Source organism: Lampris incognitus, chromosome 17, assembly GCF_029633865.1.
Source record: "Lampris incognitus isolate fLamInc1 chromosome 17, fLamInc1.hap2, whole genome shotgun sequence".
Lineage (NCBI taxonomy): Eukaryota > Metazoa > Chordata > Actinopteri > Lampriformes > Lampridae > Lampris > Lampris incognitus.
Window position 1 is genome coordinate 39,420,377 of NC_079227.1, and position 19,820 is coordinate 39,440,196.

Below are 19,820 nucleotides of genomic sequence, written 5' to 3' on the forward strand. Positions count from 1 at the left end.
CTTGCAGTTGCTCAAGCTCCAGTTCCATTGTTGGTCACGTGTTCTCACTCCGCTCCCCACTTCTTCTCCTGACAATGGTGGCAATGGCGCTGATCCCGGGTTTCGGCACCAATATTTGTAGCACACTTGATAAGAATGACACTTACAAGGGCTGGTGTTTTTGTTGTTTTACTCCATCTGTCAAATAGACATTACAGAGGACACGTTTTCAGAGCACGGCTCACTATACGAACGGCAACACTCATCTGACGACTCTACCCGAATGCCCCAGAGTGCACCGCGGGAGCCAGCACTACGTCACACAGGCTAGAAGCAATTAACCTGCAGTGCCCTCCTGTGGCGAGAACCGGCTATCACAACAACACAGCAGACAATTCTCCTCTTTACTAGTAGTGAGTGGTCAATGAAGGTAAGTATATAAAATAAAAAATAGATGGGGGGCTACTAAATCCCAAGTACCCCACATATATATATATATATATATATATATATATATATATATATATATATATACACACACATATATACATATATACATACACACACATACTGTGTTTTGCTAAATACCGTATTGTTCCGAATATAAGACGACCCTGATTATAAGACGACCCCCCCTTTTTCAAGACTCATTTTTGGAAAAATACTTTTTGAAACACATTGAATAAAACAAGGTAGTCTGTTTAACAGCTTTTAAATAAAATTATGTTTTCAATATATTTTAGATGAAATTGTCACATTTAAATAAAAAAATGTAAATACATTTGTAAATGAATGACTTATGGTATTTAAATAGCATACAAATGAAAATAAACTGTAGTCTATTGAGACTATCCATCTCCTAGTGAAAAAATAACCATTTCAACATTTCAATAACTGCATTAACCATCGAAGTGGTCTAATTTTAGAACGGTCTTGAAACAAATCTGACTGAGTGAGAATGTATATTGACATTCAAAAGTCTAGACCTCGAATGTAAGACGACCCCCACTTTTTCATACGTATTTCCAGGGTAAAAACCCCGTCTTATATTCAGAACAATACGGTAGCTACCTATCATACATCACATATATCATATATCAGAATATTCTATTACTGTCAAGCCAACTATGAACATTAAAATACGTCAAACCATGTGTCCTGTATCATAGCTACATGTATGACGTTTTCAGCAACAAAAAAGGCGTGGAAATCAGTTTGGTATTCAGCGAGTTATGATTGATTAACTGCGCTGACAGTTCATTGCGCCTGCCAAACACATTACACTGAGTGGAGCGGGTGACCGGTCCAAGATGGCGGCCCCACGGCTCGTCAGCGTCAATAGGCAGCAGCGGTCGATGCGGCGTCTACTCTTTATATGTCTATGACATCAGAATCTGTAGAGCATTAGTAAGAATACGAGCAGGAGGCAATGAGATCCAGCAGGGGGCAGCACTGACAACCTGGGAGAAAACCTTCAGGTGAAAGCAACACACACTGGACTGCCACCAAAACAGCCAACGAGGAAGAAGCGTCACTTCCTGCTTCAGCTGGTTGGAACCAGAACACGCCCTGTTAAAAAAGACCAACGATAAGAAAAGTGGTGAAGAGTGAAGAGACTGAAATACAACCAAACAAGTCTGGCCCACTTCAAGTACTGATGACACCCAACTTAACTATTGTTTCTTCAACTATCTATAAGTACTAATGTGTAAAGTGTACTGTACATGTGTACTGATATGTATAGTATACTGTCTATATGTATAGTGTACTGTCTATATGTACTAATATGTACAGTGTACTGTCTATAAGTACTGATATGTATAGTGTACTGTCTATGTATATGTATAGTGTACTGTCTATGTATATGTATAGTGTACTGTCTATAAGTACTGATATGTATAGTGTACTGTCTATGTATATGTATAGTGTATAGTCTATATGTACTGATATGATATAGCGTAGTGATATATAGTGTACTGTTTATATGTGTTTGTATTATAATGTAGTGATGTAGTATACTGCGTCTATGTAGTGGTATTATAGTGTACTGTGTATATGTAGTGGTATTATATTGTAGTGGTATTGTAGTGTAGTGTGTATATGTGGACTGATGTGAACCAGTGTAAACCTGGTCTGGACTGATCTAGTGTTACTGACCTCTGGCCTTCCTCTTGTAGTAGATCAGACCTGCCAAAGACAAAATCAAGCCCAGAAGCAGACCTGACGCTCCGGTGGCGATCTTGTTTCTGTCTGATTGTGGCATGGAGGGATCTGGAGAGACAGACACATGTCTCTATCTATAGACACATCTGCATGTTGACCTGTCTCTCTATGTCTTCATCACCTATCCATGGACAGAGACACACATAGATACTCACTCCAGTCCACTTTCTTAGGAGAGGGGAAACTGGCGTGTTCCACCATGCAGGTGATCTTCTCTCCAGACCTGAGATGAAATAAGTGAAGAAGAAGAAAACACACAGAAAATAAACAACATATCAACAATAAATAAGACGTGATGTGATTGGATGAGGTAAGTCTGTACTTTCCTGTCTGTCTGTACAGAAACTAGTCGAGGCTGATACTAAACATCAGCCCAGTTTAAAACACGTTATTAATACACAATAAATACTCTGTCGTCCATCTGGGATCTCACCTGTAAAGAGCCACGCATCCCACCTTAAATATACAGCTGGTGTCTACAGAGCAGACACTGAGGAGACACGTTCCACCTTAAACATACAGCTGGTGTCTACAGAGCAGACACTGAGGAGACACGTTCCACCTTAAACCATCACTTTGTGCTTTGTTTTCCAGTCATTGTGTGTGTGTGTGTGTGTGTGTGTGTGTGTGTGTGTGTGTGTGTGTGTGTGTGTGTGTGTGCGTGCGTGTGTGTGTGTGTGTGTGTGTGTGTGTGTGTGTGTGTGTGCGTGAGTGTGTAGTGTTAAAGTATTGTGTATGTATTTGGACCGGTCCATTCGGTACTGAGTCTAAGTGTTCTGACCTGGGCGTGTACTCCAGGTAGGAGTGGATCTGGTAGTACCAATCACCATTTGCCAGCTCATCGGTGGAAGTGACGTCAGAGGTCACCGGCTGTCCGTCTCTCAGCCAGGTGACACTGATGTATTTGGGGTAGAAGTTGTAGACACTGCACATCAGCATGGCCGGATGTCGGCCACTATGGGGCCTCACTGAAGTCAGTCTCACACTGGGCTCAGCTGGTAAAGAATAATAATAATTATTATTATTATCATCATCGTTATTATCATCATCATCATCAGGGCTTGAAATTAACTTTCTGAATCAACGTCAAATGTGTAGAGTTGCTAATCCTCAGAGTATATAATGTTTGGGGCCACATGGTGGCGCAGTGGTCAGCGCAGTCGCCTCACAGCAGAAAGGTCGTGGGTTGGAATCCCGGGGTAGTCCAACCTTGGCGGTTGTACTGATGTGTCGTAGGTTAGTTTACATTATTACGACAGCGGCCCCCAGAGGAGTTACCATAAACTGATTTACGGCAGTGCCTAGCAGAGCTGGAATAAAGCATGTTAAACGGCTCTTCTGCGGTGAGTCGCCTCAGTCCAGCCCTCCGCATTGAGGACTAGACTCTGTTATAGCCGGACCTCAAACAGGACTCATGAAAACCCGGCACGTTACTGTAACATGAGACTCATGCTAGATCTGCTGGATGATGCAGATGCAGTAAATTCTGAAGCACTTATTTTGTTCCTAGACTTCTATGAGGCCTTTGACGTGATTGAACTCACGGTTCTGTTACAGTCCGTCGAGGCGTTGGGCTTTGGGAATAACTTTGTTGGCATTGTCAATATGTTTTACAAAGATATGAATAGTTCTGTTATGATGAACTTTAACAGCTGTAAAAGAGTCCAGATGAACAGAGGGCTCCGCCAAGGCTGCCCTGTTCCTCCTCCCTTATTTATTTGAGGGGCTGAATTCTTATCAGTTAATATCGAGAATGATGGACGTTTGGAAGGAATGTCGGGTTTTGGTGGAGAGTTAAAAATCTCACAACTGGCAGACGACACCACTTTGTTTTGAAGGACAAGAAGCACGTGAGGAACTCTGTTACCTCAGGTATCCAATGTTCCAGGGCCTCGGACCTGCGACTAAATGTGTGCACATGTGGAATGTTGTCTGTGCGTGATTGTAGCGATTGTGTAGTTGGAAACATCCGGTAAAAGAGTCCGTTAAGTATTTGGGAATATATACAACTACACATCTTACAGCTAGACAACATCTCCATTTCTCCAACAGATTAAAAAGACCAAGTCTGTCTTCAGGATTGGTCTTGGAAGGGGTTTCTCTATTTTAGGAGGAGTTCTCCTCTCCAAAGCAGAGGGCCTGTCTCGCTTTGTGGGTCCATCTGTGTCTCTATTGGTTTATGGTTCTACCGCCACAGAAGCAAATAGAACTTTCTTAAATGTCATTTGGAAGAATAAACCACACCAGCTTAAAACATGTGTCCTGTCCAGCACTGAAGCAGAAGGAGGTCTGGAAGTTCGATATTCCGTTGATTCTGGTAACACAACACACAAACACGCTCACACTTGTTGTGTGATGGTGAAATGTCCCATAAGTGTTGGACTGGTGTGGAGCCTCGTGACCCTGTCCCTCCTTAAACATGAGACACATGACCTGGTGCTGTCTTCATCCAGAAGATGTGATCTTCAACATCTGATTAATTGTGTTACTGTAGATGCAACATGTGTACTCACAAACAGGAGTTGTGTAAATCGTTACCTAAGATCCCTGCTTGTTTCCAAGAAGTGAGTCTTTCCTTAAACCTCTCAGCCTTGAAACAACAACACAAGTAACGAGCTGCTGACCTACTACCACACTTGTGTCCTGACAGCCGTCTGTTACTTTACATGTGTACACGTGTACTCCCCTTCTGTTTTGTTGTGTGTCTGTTCTTTGTTTGTATGATGTTGTTACCATTTATTAGGGGTCCAAGCCCCAGGGGCTGGGGACCCCTATTGTTTCTGCTCAGATTTTTATTTTATTTTATTTTATTTTTTTATTTTTCCGTTGGTAAAAGTGGTACTGCAGCCTACACCGTAACAGATTCAACAAAACCCTTTGGAGGCCTGGTACAGAACTACACACTTACCCCACAAGCAAAACATGACACTTGTCAACCAGTTGGTGGCGCTGTTTTGAACGTAAACGCGTTTTGGCGTGTAACTCCCAAACCGTACATCGGACATGCAAAACCTTTACATGCACAGATTCACTGAGCATAGCTGAGTCACGTGGTATAGGCCACGCCCATTTCTGCTGTAATATCATTTCGCAAATTTGCGAAAATAGCCAAAACTACTTGTCCGAACTCCTCCTAGGCCGTGCGATCGATTTACACGAAACGTGGCACACATCATCTACATTCACTCAAGGCAAAAAAGTTGTTGAAAGAATTTTGATCCGTTGCTCGGTTTTGATTTGACAGATCAATGAACCTTGACTGAAAAACGGTGATTTTCCATGACGGTGCCATAACTCATCAATGCATTGACATATCAACTTGAAATTTTAGTCGTATGTCACGTATTGTCAAAAGATCCTAACTCCTGAAGTGCGTTTCATTTGTCCATTAGGGGGCGCTATAAATTGGAGAAGTTTATATCTCATAATTGGCAACATGGACTTGGATGAAATTTGGGGTGCGCAATCTAGGACCGTACTGGAGTTGATACATACCTAATATTTTTTATTTTCACACATATTTGATCAAACTATTCCAAAATATCTTACAGGACACGTGACACTACCAGCATGACGTGTGAATGTGTTCAGATGTTTATCAGCTACGGTTTTTGTGTTATAAGCGTTTAAAGTATAAGGGACAACATGCAGCTCTTTAACAGCAGCTATGCTATTGGTTCAAGGTGGCGGATCTTGTTCACAGCAACTCCGATTAACACGAAACTTGGTCCACCAATAAGTCATGACGCCCTGAGGCTCTGTGCATTATTTACTGTTAATTGGCCAATTTTAGACGTATGTGACGTATTGTCGAAAGGTCCTAACCCATGAAGTGCGTTTCATTTGTCCAGTAGGGGGCGCTATAAATTGGAGAAGTTTATATCTCATAATAGGCACTATGGATTTGGAGGAAATTTGGTGTGCACAATCTAGGCTCATACTGGAGTTGAGACATGCAATTTAGTCATAATTTAATAAGTGGGCGTGGCTTATAACAAAAATGTTAATTTCACCTGCGAAACTTAAAAAATGCCCCAAAATGTCCCCCAAATCCCCTGCACATCCTACAGAGCTGAGATGTTGTGAGCAGATCCAGTAAGTGATGCCAACACTTTGCTGCACTGCAACATAGGGTCAATTCAGAAGTCCGTCACTCTATATTTTTCAGAATATGAAAAATCATAAAACACAAACATTTCTGCACAGATTCATTCAATTGCTACCAACATCGCCACAGACATTCTGGAGAATGAACATATCAAGGGGGTCAAAGGTCATTCTAATCGGTCAAAACATGCATCCACACCAATGTACAATATATGCCTGTACAGTGTACAATATACCTAATATTTTTTATTTTCACGCATATTTGATCGAACTATTCCAAAATATCTGACAGGACACGTGACACTACCAGCATGACGTGTGAATGTGTTCAGATGTTTATCAGCGACGGTTTTTGTGTTATAAGCGTTTAAAGTATAAGGGACAACATGCAGCTCTTTAGCAGCAGCTATGCTATTGGTTCAAGGTGGCGGATCTTTTTCACAGCAACTCCGATTGACACGAAACTTGGTCCACCAATAAGTCATGACGCCCTGAGGTTCTGTGCATTATTTACTGTTAATTGGCCACTAGGTGGCGCTATGCTGCAAAATCATGAAATGCGCTAAAATTATATATCCAAACTATACTGCTCAAAAAAATAAAGGGAACACCTAAAAACACAATATAGACCTCCTATGAATGAAATATTTCAGCTGAAAATCTTTATTTATTAGACAGAGGAATGTGTTTAGAGCAAAATAACCTAAGAATGATCAATGGAAATCAAAATCATTAGCCCATTAAGGTCTGGATTCAGAATCATACTCAAAATCAAAGTGGAAAATGAGAACATAGGCTGATCCAACTTCTGTGGAAATTCCTCAAGACGATTCAAAATGAGGCTCAGTAGTGTGTGTGGCCTCCACGTGCCTGTATGCACTCCCTACAACGTCTGGGCATGCTCCTGATGAGACGACGGATGGTCTCCTGAGGGATCTCCTCCCAGACCTGGATCAGGGCATCGGTCAACTCCTGGACAGTCTGTGGTGCGACATCGCGTTGGCGGATGGTACGAGACATGATGTCCCAGAGGTGCTCAATTGGATTCAGGTCTGGGGAACGTGCAGGCCAGTCCATAGCATCAATGCCCTCGACATACAGGAACTGCTGACACACTCTGGCCACATGAGGACGAGCATTGTCATGCATGAGCAGGAACCCAGGGCCCACTGCACCAGCATATGGTCTGACAATGGGTCTGAGGATCTCATCCCGGTACCTAATGGCAGTCATGGTACCTCTGGCTAGCACGTAGAGGTCTGTGCGGCCCTCCAAGGATATGCCTCCCCAGACCATCACTGAACCACCGCCAAACCGGTCATGCTGGAGGATGTTGCAGGCAGCAGAACGTTCTCCACAGCGTCTCCAGACTCTCTCACGTCTGTCACATGTGTTCAGTGTGAACCTGCTCTCATCTGTGAAGAGCACAGGGCGCCAATGGCGAATCTGCCAACCAAGATGTTCTCTGGCAAAGGTCAATCGGGCTGCACGGTGTTGGGCTGTGAGCACAGGCCCCGATTGTGGACGTCGGGCCCTCATACCATCCTCATGCATTCTGTTTCTCACTGTTTGAGCAGAAACCTGCACATTAGTGGCCTGTTGAAGGTCGTTTTGTAGGGCTCCGGCAGTGCTCCTCCTGTTCCTCCTTGCACAAAGGACCAGATAGCGGTCCTGCTGCGGGGTTGTTGTCCTCCTGCAGCCCCCTTCACGTCTCCTGGTGTACTGGCCTGTCTCCTGGTCCCTCCTCCATGCTCTGGTCACTGTGCTGGGAGACACATCAAATCTTCTTGCCACAGCACGCATTGATGTGCCATCCTGGATGAGCTGCACTACCTGAGCAACTTCTGTAGGTTGCAGATACCGCCTCACGCCACCTCTAGTGGTGAGGGCACTAGCAAAATGAAAAACTAACCAAAGATCGTCCAGAAAAGATGAGGACAGGCAAATGGTCTGTGGCCACCACCTGCAAATCCATTCCTGTTATAGGGGTTGTCTTGCAAATTAGACAATTTACCAAAAGGTGAAATTGATTCACAAATCAGTGTTGCTTCCTAACTGGACAGGTTGATATCTCAAAAATGTGATTGACTTGGAGCTACATTGCATTGCTTATGTGTTCCCTTTATTTTTTTGAGCAGTGTACTTGTAGGCTGTCAGTGTGATCAAACTGAAGCTTTGCAGCTAGCAGCTATGTACTCTTGTGAGCACCCTTCAGTAAAGGACATTTTATAATGCAAACCATTATCACCCCAAGTCCACTCTACTGCCCTTTGACACGGCTACACAACGCACTACAGGAGTATAACTACACATTTCTTTCAGAATCAGCAAACAAGTCACAGAATGACCCATAGCAGCTGTAAGATAAGCCTCTGCTTCCACATCTCTGGCTCAGACACCGCCATTAGCTGCGTCTGTTAAGAACTAATCTCAGTTTCCTGATGACGCCTTCACGCATTCACTGCATAGATGCTGAACTCAGATGCAGCATACTCATGCTTCATTATATCCTCCTACTCCCACTTCAGCAGGTTTAATTAAAACACAAATCAGTTCCCTGAAGCTCAGAACAAGGTTTCCAGCAGGCTGCATTTCTCCCACTTTACTGAATAACTCACTGCAAGGCTGCCAAGAAACCCTCTGAAGTTAGTGGAAGACAACCTCTTCGCTCCTGTCAGCCCCACACTTGCCTCGTCCATGGGAGGGAACACTAGAATTGTACTTCTCCTAAAACAGATACTACACGCTCTTCCACTGTTATTACTCAGTACTTAACACTCAACATTGTTGACAAGTATGTACAGCCTAATACTACTCATTTCCCCACCTCATCCCTACATGTCATTATATTCTTTTAGACACATATGTTGTTTTTCTTCCAGCCCCAACCCACACGATGTTAATAACCTGTTCCGGGTTCATCAATAATCCTTTGTGACGTCATAGATGATCAATAGTTGTGCGCTGTGTTCACAACCATCCTCATACACCATCTTGACGGACAGCTTTACGACCACCGTCGCTCTTTCAGACTGAGACTTGCATCCGTCTAATAAGCAAACAGCTCAACTAGCGAGGCTCCTACAGACAGCCAGACCCGACTTACATACATGGGGGCTTGGAGCCCGTTAATACCTGCTGGCAGCGCTGCTTTATGTCGGGGACTGTCTCACACCCTGATTGGGTTCTTCTGACGTAGTTGTGTAATTATACTGAACCTGATGTGTGTCCGTAATACTACACACCTGTTTTATGTACCATGTTCTATTGTTCAATAATACACACACACACACACACACAAACACACACACACACACACACACACACAGACACACAAAGACACACAGACACACACACAGACATACAGACACATGCACACACACACACAGACACACACAAACGCGCACACACACACACACACGCACAAACACACACACAGAGACACACACACACAGACACACATACAGACACACACACACACACACACAGACACACGCACACAGACACAGACACACACAAAGACATACAGACACACGCACACACACACACAGACACACACACACACCGACACACACAACTCACAGACGCACGCGCGCACACAACTCACAAACGCGCGCGCACCTACACACAGATACACACAAACACACACACAGACGCACACACGGTGACAAACACAGACACGCACGCACACACACACACACGGTGACAAACACACACACAAACACACAAACGGACACGCGCGCGCGCAAACAGAAACCCGCGCACACCGACACACAACTCAGAAGTGCGAGCACACACAACTCACAAACAGGCGCGCAAACTTACATACGCGCGCACACATACACACACACACACGCACACACAAACAAACACACAACCACACACACACAAACACACACACACACACACACACACGGACACACACGCGCGCATACAAAAACGCGCGCGAAGAGACACGCGCGCACACCTACACACACAACTCGCAGACGCGCGCGCGCACACAACTCACAATCACGCGCGCTCACTTACACACACGGATACATGCATGCATAATAATAGTACTAATAATAGTAGTAGTAATAGTAGTAGTAATAGTCATAATAATAGTACTACTAATAGTAGTAGTAACAGTAGTAGTAATAGTCATAATTATAGTACTACTAATAGTAGTAGTAACAGTAGTAGTAATAGTCATAATAATAGTACTACTAATAGTAGTAGTAACAGTAGTAGTAATAGTCATAATAATAGTACTACTAATAGTAGTAGTAACAGTAGTAGTAATAGTCATAATAATAGTACTACTAATAGTAGTAGTAACAGTAGTAGTAATAGTCATAATAACAGTACTACTAATAGTAGTAGTAACAGTAGTAGTAATAGTCATCATAGCAGAGCAGCTCACCTGTCTTATCCAGTGCAGCTCGGTACCTTGTCTCTATACCAGGTTTGCAGTACGTCTCTTTCTGAGCTCTCCTTTGTGCCAGAACTGCAGGATCGTTGTTCCAGCGCTCTGCGTTACGGATACCAAGTTCAGTGTATCCAACAAACTTCCCCACAGTGCTGTTAAACCTGATAAATTCTATCTTATTGAAATAATAAGAGTGTATGTACTCTATGTCAGGAAGCTCAGAGGAGGTGAACACACATGTGGCCAGGTAATAATGCAAAAACGCATCTGGAAGAGAAAAAGAAACAGGTTCAAGTTACTTAGTTGAATTGTTTTAAAGACAATAATTAAAACCTCTTTTCTAACAACACAGCAGAGTCCATCCAACAGAGACTGATTTACATATTTTATCTCACCTGCTCCATAGAAACCCACGACCAGGAGGGAGCAACACACAACAAGGCAGCATGAAGCCATGTGTCTGTCTTGCTGATGAACACAATAAACTGTCCTCCTTTACAGACTGACTGGTGTGGACTGCCCCCTGGACATAAACCAGTCCACCACCCAATCACCTCACTGGGCTGGCTAGCTCTCCCAACATCAGCCAATAGAAAAAACAGAGGCCTGCCACGTCATCTGTTACCAGGTAAAGGGTAGAGCCTAATGCTGGAAAGGGACAGAAACTCACAGGTTCGAGCCTGTTCGGGGACTGAGAAGCTTTGGCCGGTGACAGAATGACAAGAGGACATGTGTGGTTAGTATAGCGCCCCCTAGCTGCAGGACACTCAACATGTACACAATACACACTCAACATGTAGACAATGCACACTCAACATGTACACAATACACACTCTACATGTACAAGAACACACACACAAACACACACACACACACACACACACACACACACACACACACACACACACACACACACACACACACACACACACACAAGCCAAGCGCGAAGCAAGCCCAATAATAAAAGCGATGCATCAGTTTGACGCTGAATGGCGGAAATAGGTATAAATGTCCCAAACTCTTAGAGGGATTTATTCATGACGTCATGGACAACAGGGGGGACACAACACTGTTTTAGGAAAAGTCAAAGTGGGAGGGGCATCAGTACGTTACTACAGCACGACTCTACACAGTACTTCCTGATCTGCGTCACATAACGCAATGGCGGCTCATCAGTGTGTGTGTGTGTGTGTGTGTGTGTGTGTGTGTGTGTGTGTGTGTGTGTATGTGTGTGTGTGTGTGTGTGTGTGTGTGTGTGTGTGTGTGTGTGTGTGTGTGTGTGTGTGTGATGGCAACTCTCGGGACCACATGTGTAGTTCGTGTTGTGTTAATGTTGTGTGTTGAGGCAGCAGTGCTGGGGCGTCGCTGCTGCAGGGCTTCTTGTCAGGCTGAACAGCAGGGGGCGCTCCACAGAGCAGCTGTTAAATACAGGGCGGCCAGCTGGACTCTACCAACTACCCTCCATATCATGGGGGGGGTATTCTTAATGTAGATGTGTTGTGTGTGTTTAGAAGGTTGTGTAGTGGTTGTGTTGCCTTGGTTACTATCTAAATGTTAACTTGTTGAAGAATTGTGCTGTGTTGTGTTGTTTGTAGTTTAGTTGGTAGAGTGTTGTTTGTGGGTTGCCCTTGTGTGTCAGAATGGTGGGACCAGCCAGTACATGTGCGCCCCCTTGTGTTCAGGTTGTTGGGTCAGTTTGGTGTGGTGAGTTTGTCATGTTCAGTGTGTTACTTGGGCATGATGTGAGTGAAGTTGTGTTTAGTTGACCGGTTGTGTGGAATGTGTGTATTCACTAAACAACTGGTGAGCACAGCAGCAACACTTCATTGTGTAACATCAGAGGATTCATCTATGGAGCACGTGGAGAGAAGATATGAAGATGTGTGCACCACTAAGTAAGTTTAATATAACACAATGAACACGTGTAGGATGGAGCAACAAGAGGTGGGTGGAGCAGCATGACATGACACATGGCGTGTGAGGTGTGGTGTTGTTAGAATAACACAATGAACAGATGTAGGATGGAGCAACAAGAGGTGGGTGGAGCAGCGTGACATGACACATGACGTGTGAGGTGTCTTGTTAAATAACACAATGAACAGATGTAGGATGGAGCAACAAGAGGTGGGTGGAGCAGCATGACATGACACATGACGTGTCAGGTGGGTAAATAAAACTTTATCTGAATAAGTGACCCGTGACTCCTCGTGTCTACCAGCACCAGACGATGCTGGATCAGCGGACTTTGCATCTGATCCGAGGAGCTGCTGGACGCGAGCCTGCAGATTGTGGAGGACCACAGATATTAAGAAGTGAGTTGTGGACTCGGACCTCGTGCAGCGGTGTGAGCAGGTATCAGTACCTGATACAGGAGCCGTGTGGGATCCCTATATCCTGCACAGCATTTCTACGTCATACGTCATACGTCACCAGCATGAATGTTATCAGCACATAAGCCCTGCTAGTTGGGTGTGAGATGGAAGAGAAGGAAGAATTCTGGAGGGAGTTGGATGACGTGGTGGAGAGGGTACCCAAGGAGGAGGGAGTGGTGATTGGAGCGGACTTCAGAGGGCATGTTGGTGAAGGGAACAGAGGTGATGAGGAGGTGATGGGTAGGTATGGTGTCAAGGAGAGGAATGTGGAAGGACAGATGGAGGTGGATTTTGTGAAAAGGATGGAGGTGGCTGTGGTGAATACATATTTCAGGAAGAGGGAGGAGCACAGGGTGACGTACAAGAGTGGAGGAAAGTGCACACAGGTGGACTATATCTGATGTAGGAGGCGAGATCTGAAAGGGGTTGGAGACTGCAAGGTGGTTGTGGAGTACAACATGTACTGCATATGCACTCCGTATGTACTCTGTAGTTTTCTACTTCTCTGTGTGTATGAAACTTCCCACTCAATGCAGACACACATACCCATTGTTCTTATGTGCGCCCCCATGGGGTCACATAGCCACGTCATCATGATTGCTTCCCCTTTGCCGCGTCCCAGGCACTGGGACAGCAAAGGTAAGAGTAATGGACCTACAGACACTCACCAGGCACAGAACCTGATTAACTCAGATGTTTTCCTGCATAGCTTTGTCAGACTACACCTTGGTTAGTGCAGGAAACATAGGGTATGACGCGACGGACTGTGCTATAAAAACCACTACCTCCAGCTCAGGGCAGAGCATATCCTCACAGACGAACCTCTGTGTGGCCTTATGTCTCTCCATCTGCAGATGCAATAAAGATTCTCTGTTTGCTCCAATGTTTGTGGGGTGATTGTTCTCCCCAGAGGTTGCTGGGGCAAGAGCCCATTTAAGGATAAAGGAAAATCCACAACAAATTCGGTGTCAGAAGTGGGATCTCACGTCGCCCGCCAGACGGACAACCGGCTGACCGGTCATCTCGGGACGAGGACATAGTCACCCATCTCCCAATAACCTCAGCAGGTTTGAGGAGAAGAAAGGGAGAGGCGGGTGGTCCGTTTGGTCGGTGTCGCTGAGACCCCTCAGCAAAACCCGGGGAGATTCATCACACGGGTAAGCAGGATTCTTTAAAGGAGGAAATGATCATTTAAAACGCGGACTATTGAAACCAGATGAGGTCGTGCACTGACAATTAGGCGGTTGTTCACCCTCGGTCTCACACTAATAGAAGTGGTCACCTGGTAGGATCAAGTGAACCCAGAAGAGAAAAAAAAAGGGAAACAAGGGCAGTAAACTGGCCCCGATAGATATGGAGGGTCCTATCTATCAGATAATGATAAGGAAATATGGTGAAGACTCGGTAAAACATGTTTTAGACTGGATACAGGGTCACGGGTTTCCTGTTGAAGGAACTTTGAGCAAGAATAAACTAATGAAAGTCCGACAGTCCATGGAAAAGGGAAGAGCGAAGGTCTTGGAAAGGAAACAGATTCCTACAACATGGTTAGAGTATATGGCAGAGCAAGAAAGAATTTTGGGAATGTGGGAGAAAGAGTGTGAAAGGAGGGAAAGAAAAAAGCTACAGAGGACTATGACGCGCAACGACGACTCAGACAAAGACCCGTTCTCTCTCACACCTCTACTAATCCATCTCTCTCACACCTCTCCTAATCCATCTCTGTCACCTCTCCTAATCCATCTCTGTCACCTCTCCTAATCCATCTCTCTCTCACACCTCTCCTAATCCATCTCTCTCACACCTCTTCTAATCCATCTCTCTCACACACCTCTCCTAATCCATCTCTCTCCCACCTCTCCTAATCCATCTCTCTCACACCTCTCCTAATCCATCTCTCTCACACCTCTCCTAATCCATCTCTGACACCCACCCCTCCACCATACTCACATGGCAGCCAGCCTCTCTCTCCTTTGTCTTCCTTATATCCGCAGCTCACAGCGATGTCTCTGGGAAACCCCTCCGACGACTCCGGGTGCGTCCAGCAACCCGTCCAACAACGCGGCGCCACGAGACCGATCCTGGGACCACCACCGACACCCCAACCGCCACCAATTCTCTCTCCCCCGTCCCCAGTGAGGGGACCATGGGAAACTCACCTCTGCAAACATTTCCTGGCCGGCCTGCAGGACGGAGTTAGGAAAGCCATAGAAACACACTGCGTAGGATACGGAAAGAGACGACTGGAAGACTTGCTGAGACATGCTGATCATGCTCACGATCAGATACAGAAAAAGGCAGAAGAACAGAAGGCAAGGCAGGCTCAGGACAAACATCGCGCCTCTCTCTCTCTCCTCCATGATGCCGCAGCGGCTTCACCACACCAACCTGGGCAACAGGGCAGACCCGGGGACCGTTCACGACGTCAGAACACGTGGCAACACGTCCAGCCCAGCGGCCCCCAACCGGGTGACGACTGCTGCTTCACATGTGGCCAGCCCGGTCACTGGGCTAAAGACTGTCCACTCCATCGAGGGCATCAACAAGGGCGTGGCAGAGGCCGAGGATGGGGTCAGAGCAGACCACAGGGCGGAAGGGGACAGAGCAACGGACCTTACGACCAGCGGGCCCCACGGGGAGGCTCATACCGGGGCTCGGACTGACAGGCGACACGGGAGGAGGAGGAGGGGGTCCTGGACACATCTGCTGCCACATCAGGTCGTATGACTGCACAGACACAACCACGTACACTGATTAGCAATGAAGACTCTGCTTTGCTGTTAGCTTCCCCAGTTGGACAGCATGTCTCTCATGAGCCAGCTTTCCGAAAACTGCCAATGATAACCTTGCGTCTTGCATTAGACACCGACCAGACTGCGCTGTTTTCGGTTGATGACGAGGTCCCGCACGTCTCCTTGGTAAAACCACGGGGTTCCCAGTGGAAAGATACGGGTCCACTCGCGCGACAAGCTTCTCTGGCGTCAGATTGGCTTCACGCGACTGGTCCCCCTCACTAAAATGATACCGGGTAGACCTCAGCGCCACCGTTGTGGTGACGCCACGAATGTTGGCTCTTTCCTCCACCTCACCCTCACTGACTGAGGCCCATACACTGGCACACACACACACACACACACACACACACACACACACACACACACACACACACACACACACACACACCGCACTTGCTCCGCAGCTTCACAACATCCACCAAGGGCTTCACACCCTACGCAGAGCAACACTGCAGACGCTGCAGGATTTGCGCACAACACAATCCACACAAACAGATTGCCCAAAGCAGCGCAGCCCCCCCCCCCCCCCAACGGGGCCATTCCACCTTGTAGTGATGGATTTCATTGCGTTAACGCCATGTGAAGGGAAAACATATTTCCTGGTCATGGTGGACACGTGGTCCAAATGGGCGGACGTGTTTCCATCAAAACGTGCCTCGGCCTCGGCCGTAGCAAAAGCCCCCCTCACCGAAACTCTTCCCCGGTGGGGCATCCCCACCAAACTCAGCAGTGATAACGGCAGTCATCTTGTCATGTCAACAGGTCTCGGCATAGATCTGAGACACCATTGTGCTTATGACCCGGCGAGCGGCGGGGCAGTGGGAAGGGAGAACGGCACACTAAAAAACAAACTGGCCAAGTGCTGTGAGGACACCGGACTGTCTTGGGTCAAATGTCTCCCACTGGTACTTATGTACATGCGCATGCGACAAAGACACTCCAGAGCAGGGCTTAGTCCTTCTGAGATTCTCATGGGACGGCCTCCGACCATGGGAACGGGTCCTGCACCGGGAGCTCTTCCCCAAACCGCTCTTTACGAGCATGATGTGCTGCAGTCCTGCTGTAATCTCTCCTCTGCTCTCTCCCAAGTCTCCCGACAGGTGGAGCTGCTCTCCCCACCCCAGCTGAGAAGGTTCTCCATTCCTACCTCCCCGGCGACTGGGTCATCATCCGGTGTTTCCGGAGAAATACCTGGCGGTCCAACGGATGGGCGGGTCCATTCCAGGTGTTGTTGACGACGCAGACGGTCGTCCAGGTTGCTGAAAGAGCCACGTGGATACGCGCCACCCATTGCAGACCAGTCCCAGCTCCAACAGACGACACCTCCGTTGCTGACCCCGAAGGAGAGAATGCAGAACCCTCAAACCACTCCAGTTCCCCAGTGGCAGACTCAGCAACGAGCCAAGAAGCGAAGTGCTCCATGGGGCCCCTTCAGGACTAGCCTACGGAGCCCTTGGGACCCCTTCCGGCAGTTATGGGAACTTTTGTTATTCTGATAAATGTCGATGGATATAACAATAGCAACCAAAACTCATTTTTGTTATTGAAAGTGACTGATGTTATTTCTGAATATAAGGAAGTCTCTCATACTGACTTTATTCTGATTGGTGGAGACCTAAATTTGACGCCTGATGAATGGCAGGACACGTGCCCTTCTAGATACTGTACTAACCAGTATAATAATATTTATTTGATTGTATTGACTCCAATGCTCTAATAGATGTTTGGAGAGACAGGAATCCAGATGTTAGTCAATGTTCCTGGGTTAAACCAAACGGAAGTTGTAAATCCAGAACAGATTTATGGTTAGCAACATCCCACATTGTAAAGTATGTGTCAGACGTGTCAATTTCTAGCGCTCCCTTGACAGATCATTGTTTAATTCATCTGGTATTGAATCCAGAGAGCAGGACTAAATGTAACAAAGATTAGTGGCAGTTTAACGCAGACCTCCTAAAAGATGAGGCGTTTGTTAAATCTATCAAAGATTTATTACGGAGCATTAAGAAAGATAGGAGTATAACTAGCTGCAGTAGTAGATGGGGATTTTTTAAATGTAAAGTGAGAGAGTTTTCAATAAGTTTTAGTAAATCTAAATGTAGACAACAAAGATAGTATGAGGTCTAATTGGTACAAGACATAAGAGATTGCTGTAATAAGACATTAGTATCTGATGCTGATAAAAGCTATTATATTAGTCTACAGGCCAAGCTTGACAATGCATATCTTAAAAAAGCACAAGGTGCCTATATAAGATGTGGTGCTAAGTGGATAGAAGAAGGGGGGAGAAACACGGCTTATTTCAGGGGAGTAGAAAAAGGGAGACAGCAGAGAAAGACTATTAACATGTCAGTGATCAGTGATGTTGAATGCACAGATCATAAAATGGTATCTGAAGAAGTGTATAGATTTTATTCTACACTGTATGCGTCAGAATACTCTGTTGACGACTCGGTCGCATTTCTAGAAAATGTGAAACCACAAATCCCCAAAATAGAGTTAACGTTTAGAGAGATTTGTGACTCCGAGATCCAAATGAGAGAATTAGACGATGCAGTTTAGAGGATAGCAGGAGGAGAAGCTCCAGGACTAGATGGTCTGACCTCCAATTTCTATAAATTCTTTTGGGAGGATATAAAAGGGATTTTATTTGCTGCTATAAATGACATGATTAGGAATAGGACAATAACTCCTACAATGAGACAGGGATTAGTCACACTTATACCCAAACATGGTAAAGACAAAATATATATTGACAATCTACAGGCCCTGGTACGCTGCTGACCACTGACCACAAAGTGTTCACACATGTGATGCTGACAGATTAAGGGACGGTATGACACAGAGGACACGTGACACCCAGTCTGGTTTTCTTAGAGACAGGTCTATACACAATAATATAAGATTGGTGTTAGACTTATTAGGTTATAGCCATTTAACTGAAGATGATGGAGATATTTGGTTTTTGGACTTTTACAAGGCCTTTGACATGGTTGAACATCCATTCATTATACAAACACTGGAATATTTTGGTTTTGGGGAAAAGTTTATAAAGATAACTGAAATGTTATATGACGATATTAATAGTTCGGTTTCTCTGCCTTTTGGCACATCAAGGCGTTTTGAAGTTAAACGAGGCATTCGTCAAGGTTGTCCATGCTCCCCTTTATTATTTATTAGTGTGGCCGAATTATTAGCTCCCCTTATAAAAAGCAGTTTAGACGTCCAACCGTTAAATGTTATGGGAAGGTCTTTGGTTATTAGTCAGCTAGCAGACGACACCGCTTTACTCTTAAAGAACACAGCACAGATTCCTGCAGCATTGAATGAGGTGTCTCTCTTTTCAAGAGCTTCTGATTTACATTTCAACATGAAGAAGTGTGAGTTATTGGCTATTCATGACCACCCTCTGATTAATGTGCACGATATTCCAGTAAATAAATAAAACCCCAAATGGCTCGTTTAGCAGAAGCTGGTTTAATGGAGGGGCTGGCTGGACTATTCAGTGGTTGCTGATGCTGCCTTTTGCTTCCCATGTGGGAAGCTTAGTGGTGGGTCTCGTGCTAATGCGGACAAAGCCTCCACCCAAACCGGATTCTCTAATCGGAAATCTGCGACGGAAAGCAGCAAAGGTTTTGCAAGACACGCATCCAGCAGGGAGCATTTGAAATGCAGGGCTCTCTGGAAGGATGCTGTCCTGGTTGTGCCACAGCAGCTGAGGTCTCCACACTTGTCAGCGAGGGGCAGCTGGAAAGGAGTCGCTCATATCTGAGTGCGATAGCGGATATAACGGAGTTCCTCGTTACACACCAGCAACCGCTGAGGGGGACGTTGGACGCTTTGGAGTCAAGAGAGGAAGGGGAAAGTGGACTATTTTAGTCTATGGTGGAGTACACGCTGAGGAAAGACCACACCCTTGCCCAGGTATTTTGC

General features: G+C 45.7%; 1 protein-coding gene across 1 annotated transcript; it reads right to left on the reverse strand.

The window, feature by feature from the left end:
- Window positions 1-1,522: 1,522 nt before the first annotated feature.
- LOC130128002 (H-2 class II histocompatibility antigen, E-S beta chain-like) lies at window positions 1,523-11,176 on the reverse strand. The gene is made up of 6 exons (XM_056297713.1): window positions 11,116-11,176; window positions 10,715-10,987; window positions 2,984-3,197; window positions 2,358-2,425; window positions 2,137-2,250; window positions 1,523-1,548 (listed from the first exon to the last, which is right to left on the reverse strand). Exons 1-6 carry the CDS (start codon window positions 11,174-11,176, stop codon window positions 1,523-1,525), a joined length of 756 nt encoding a protein of 251 aa, XP_056153688.1.
- Window positions 11,177-19,820: the final 8,644 nt, after the last annotated feature.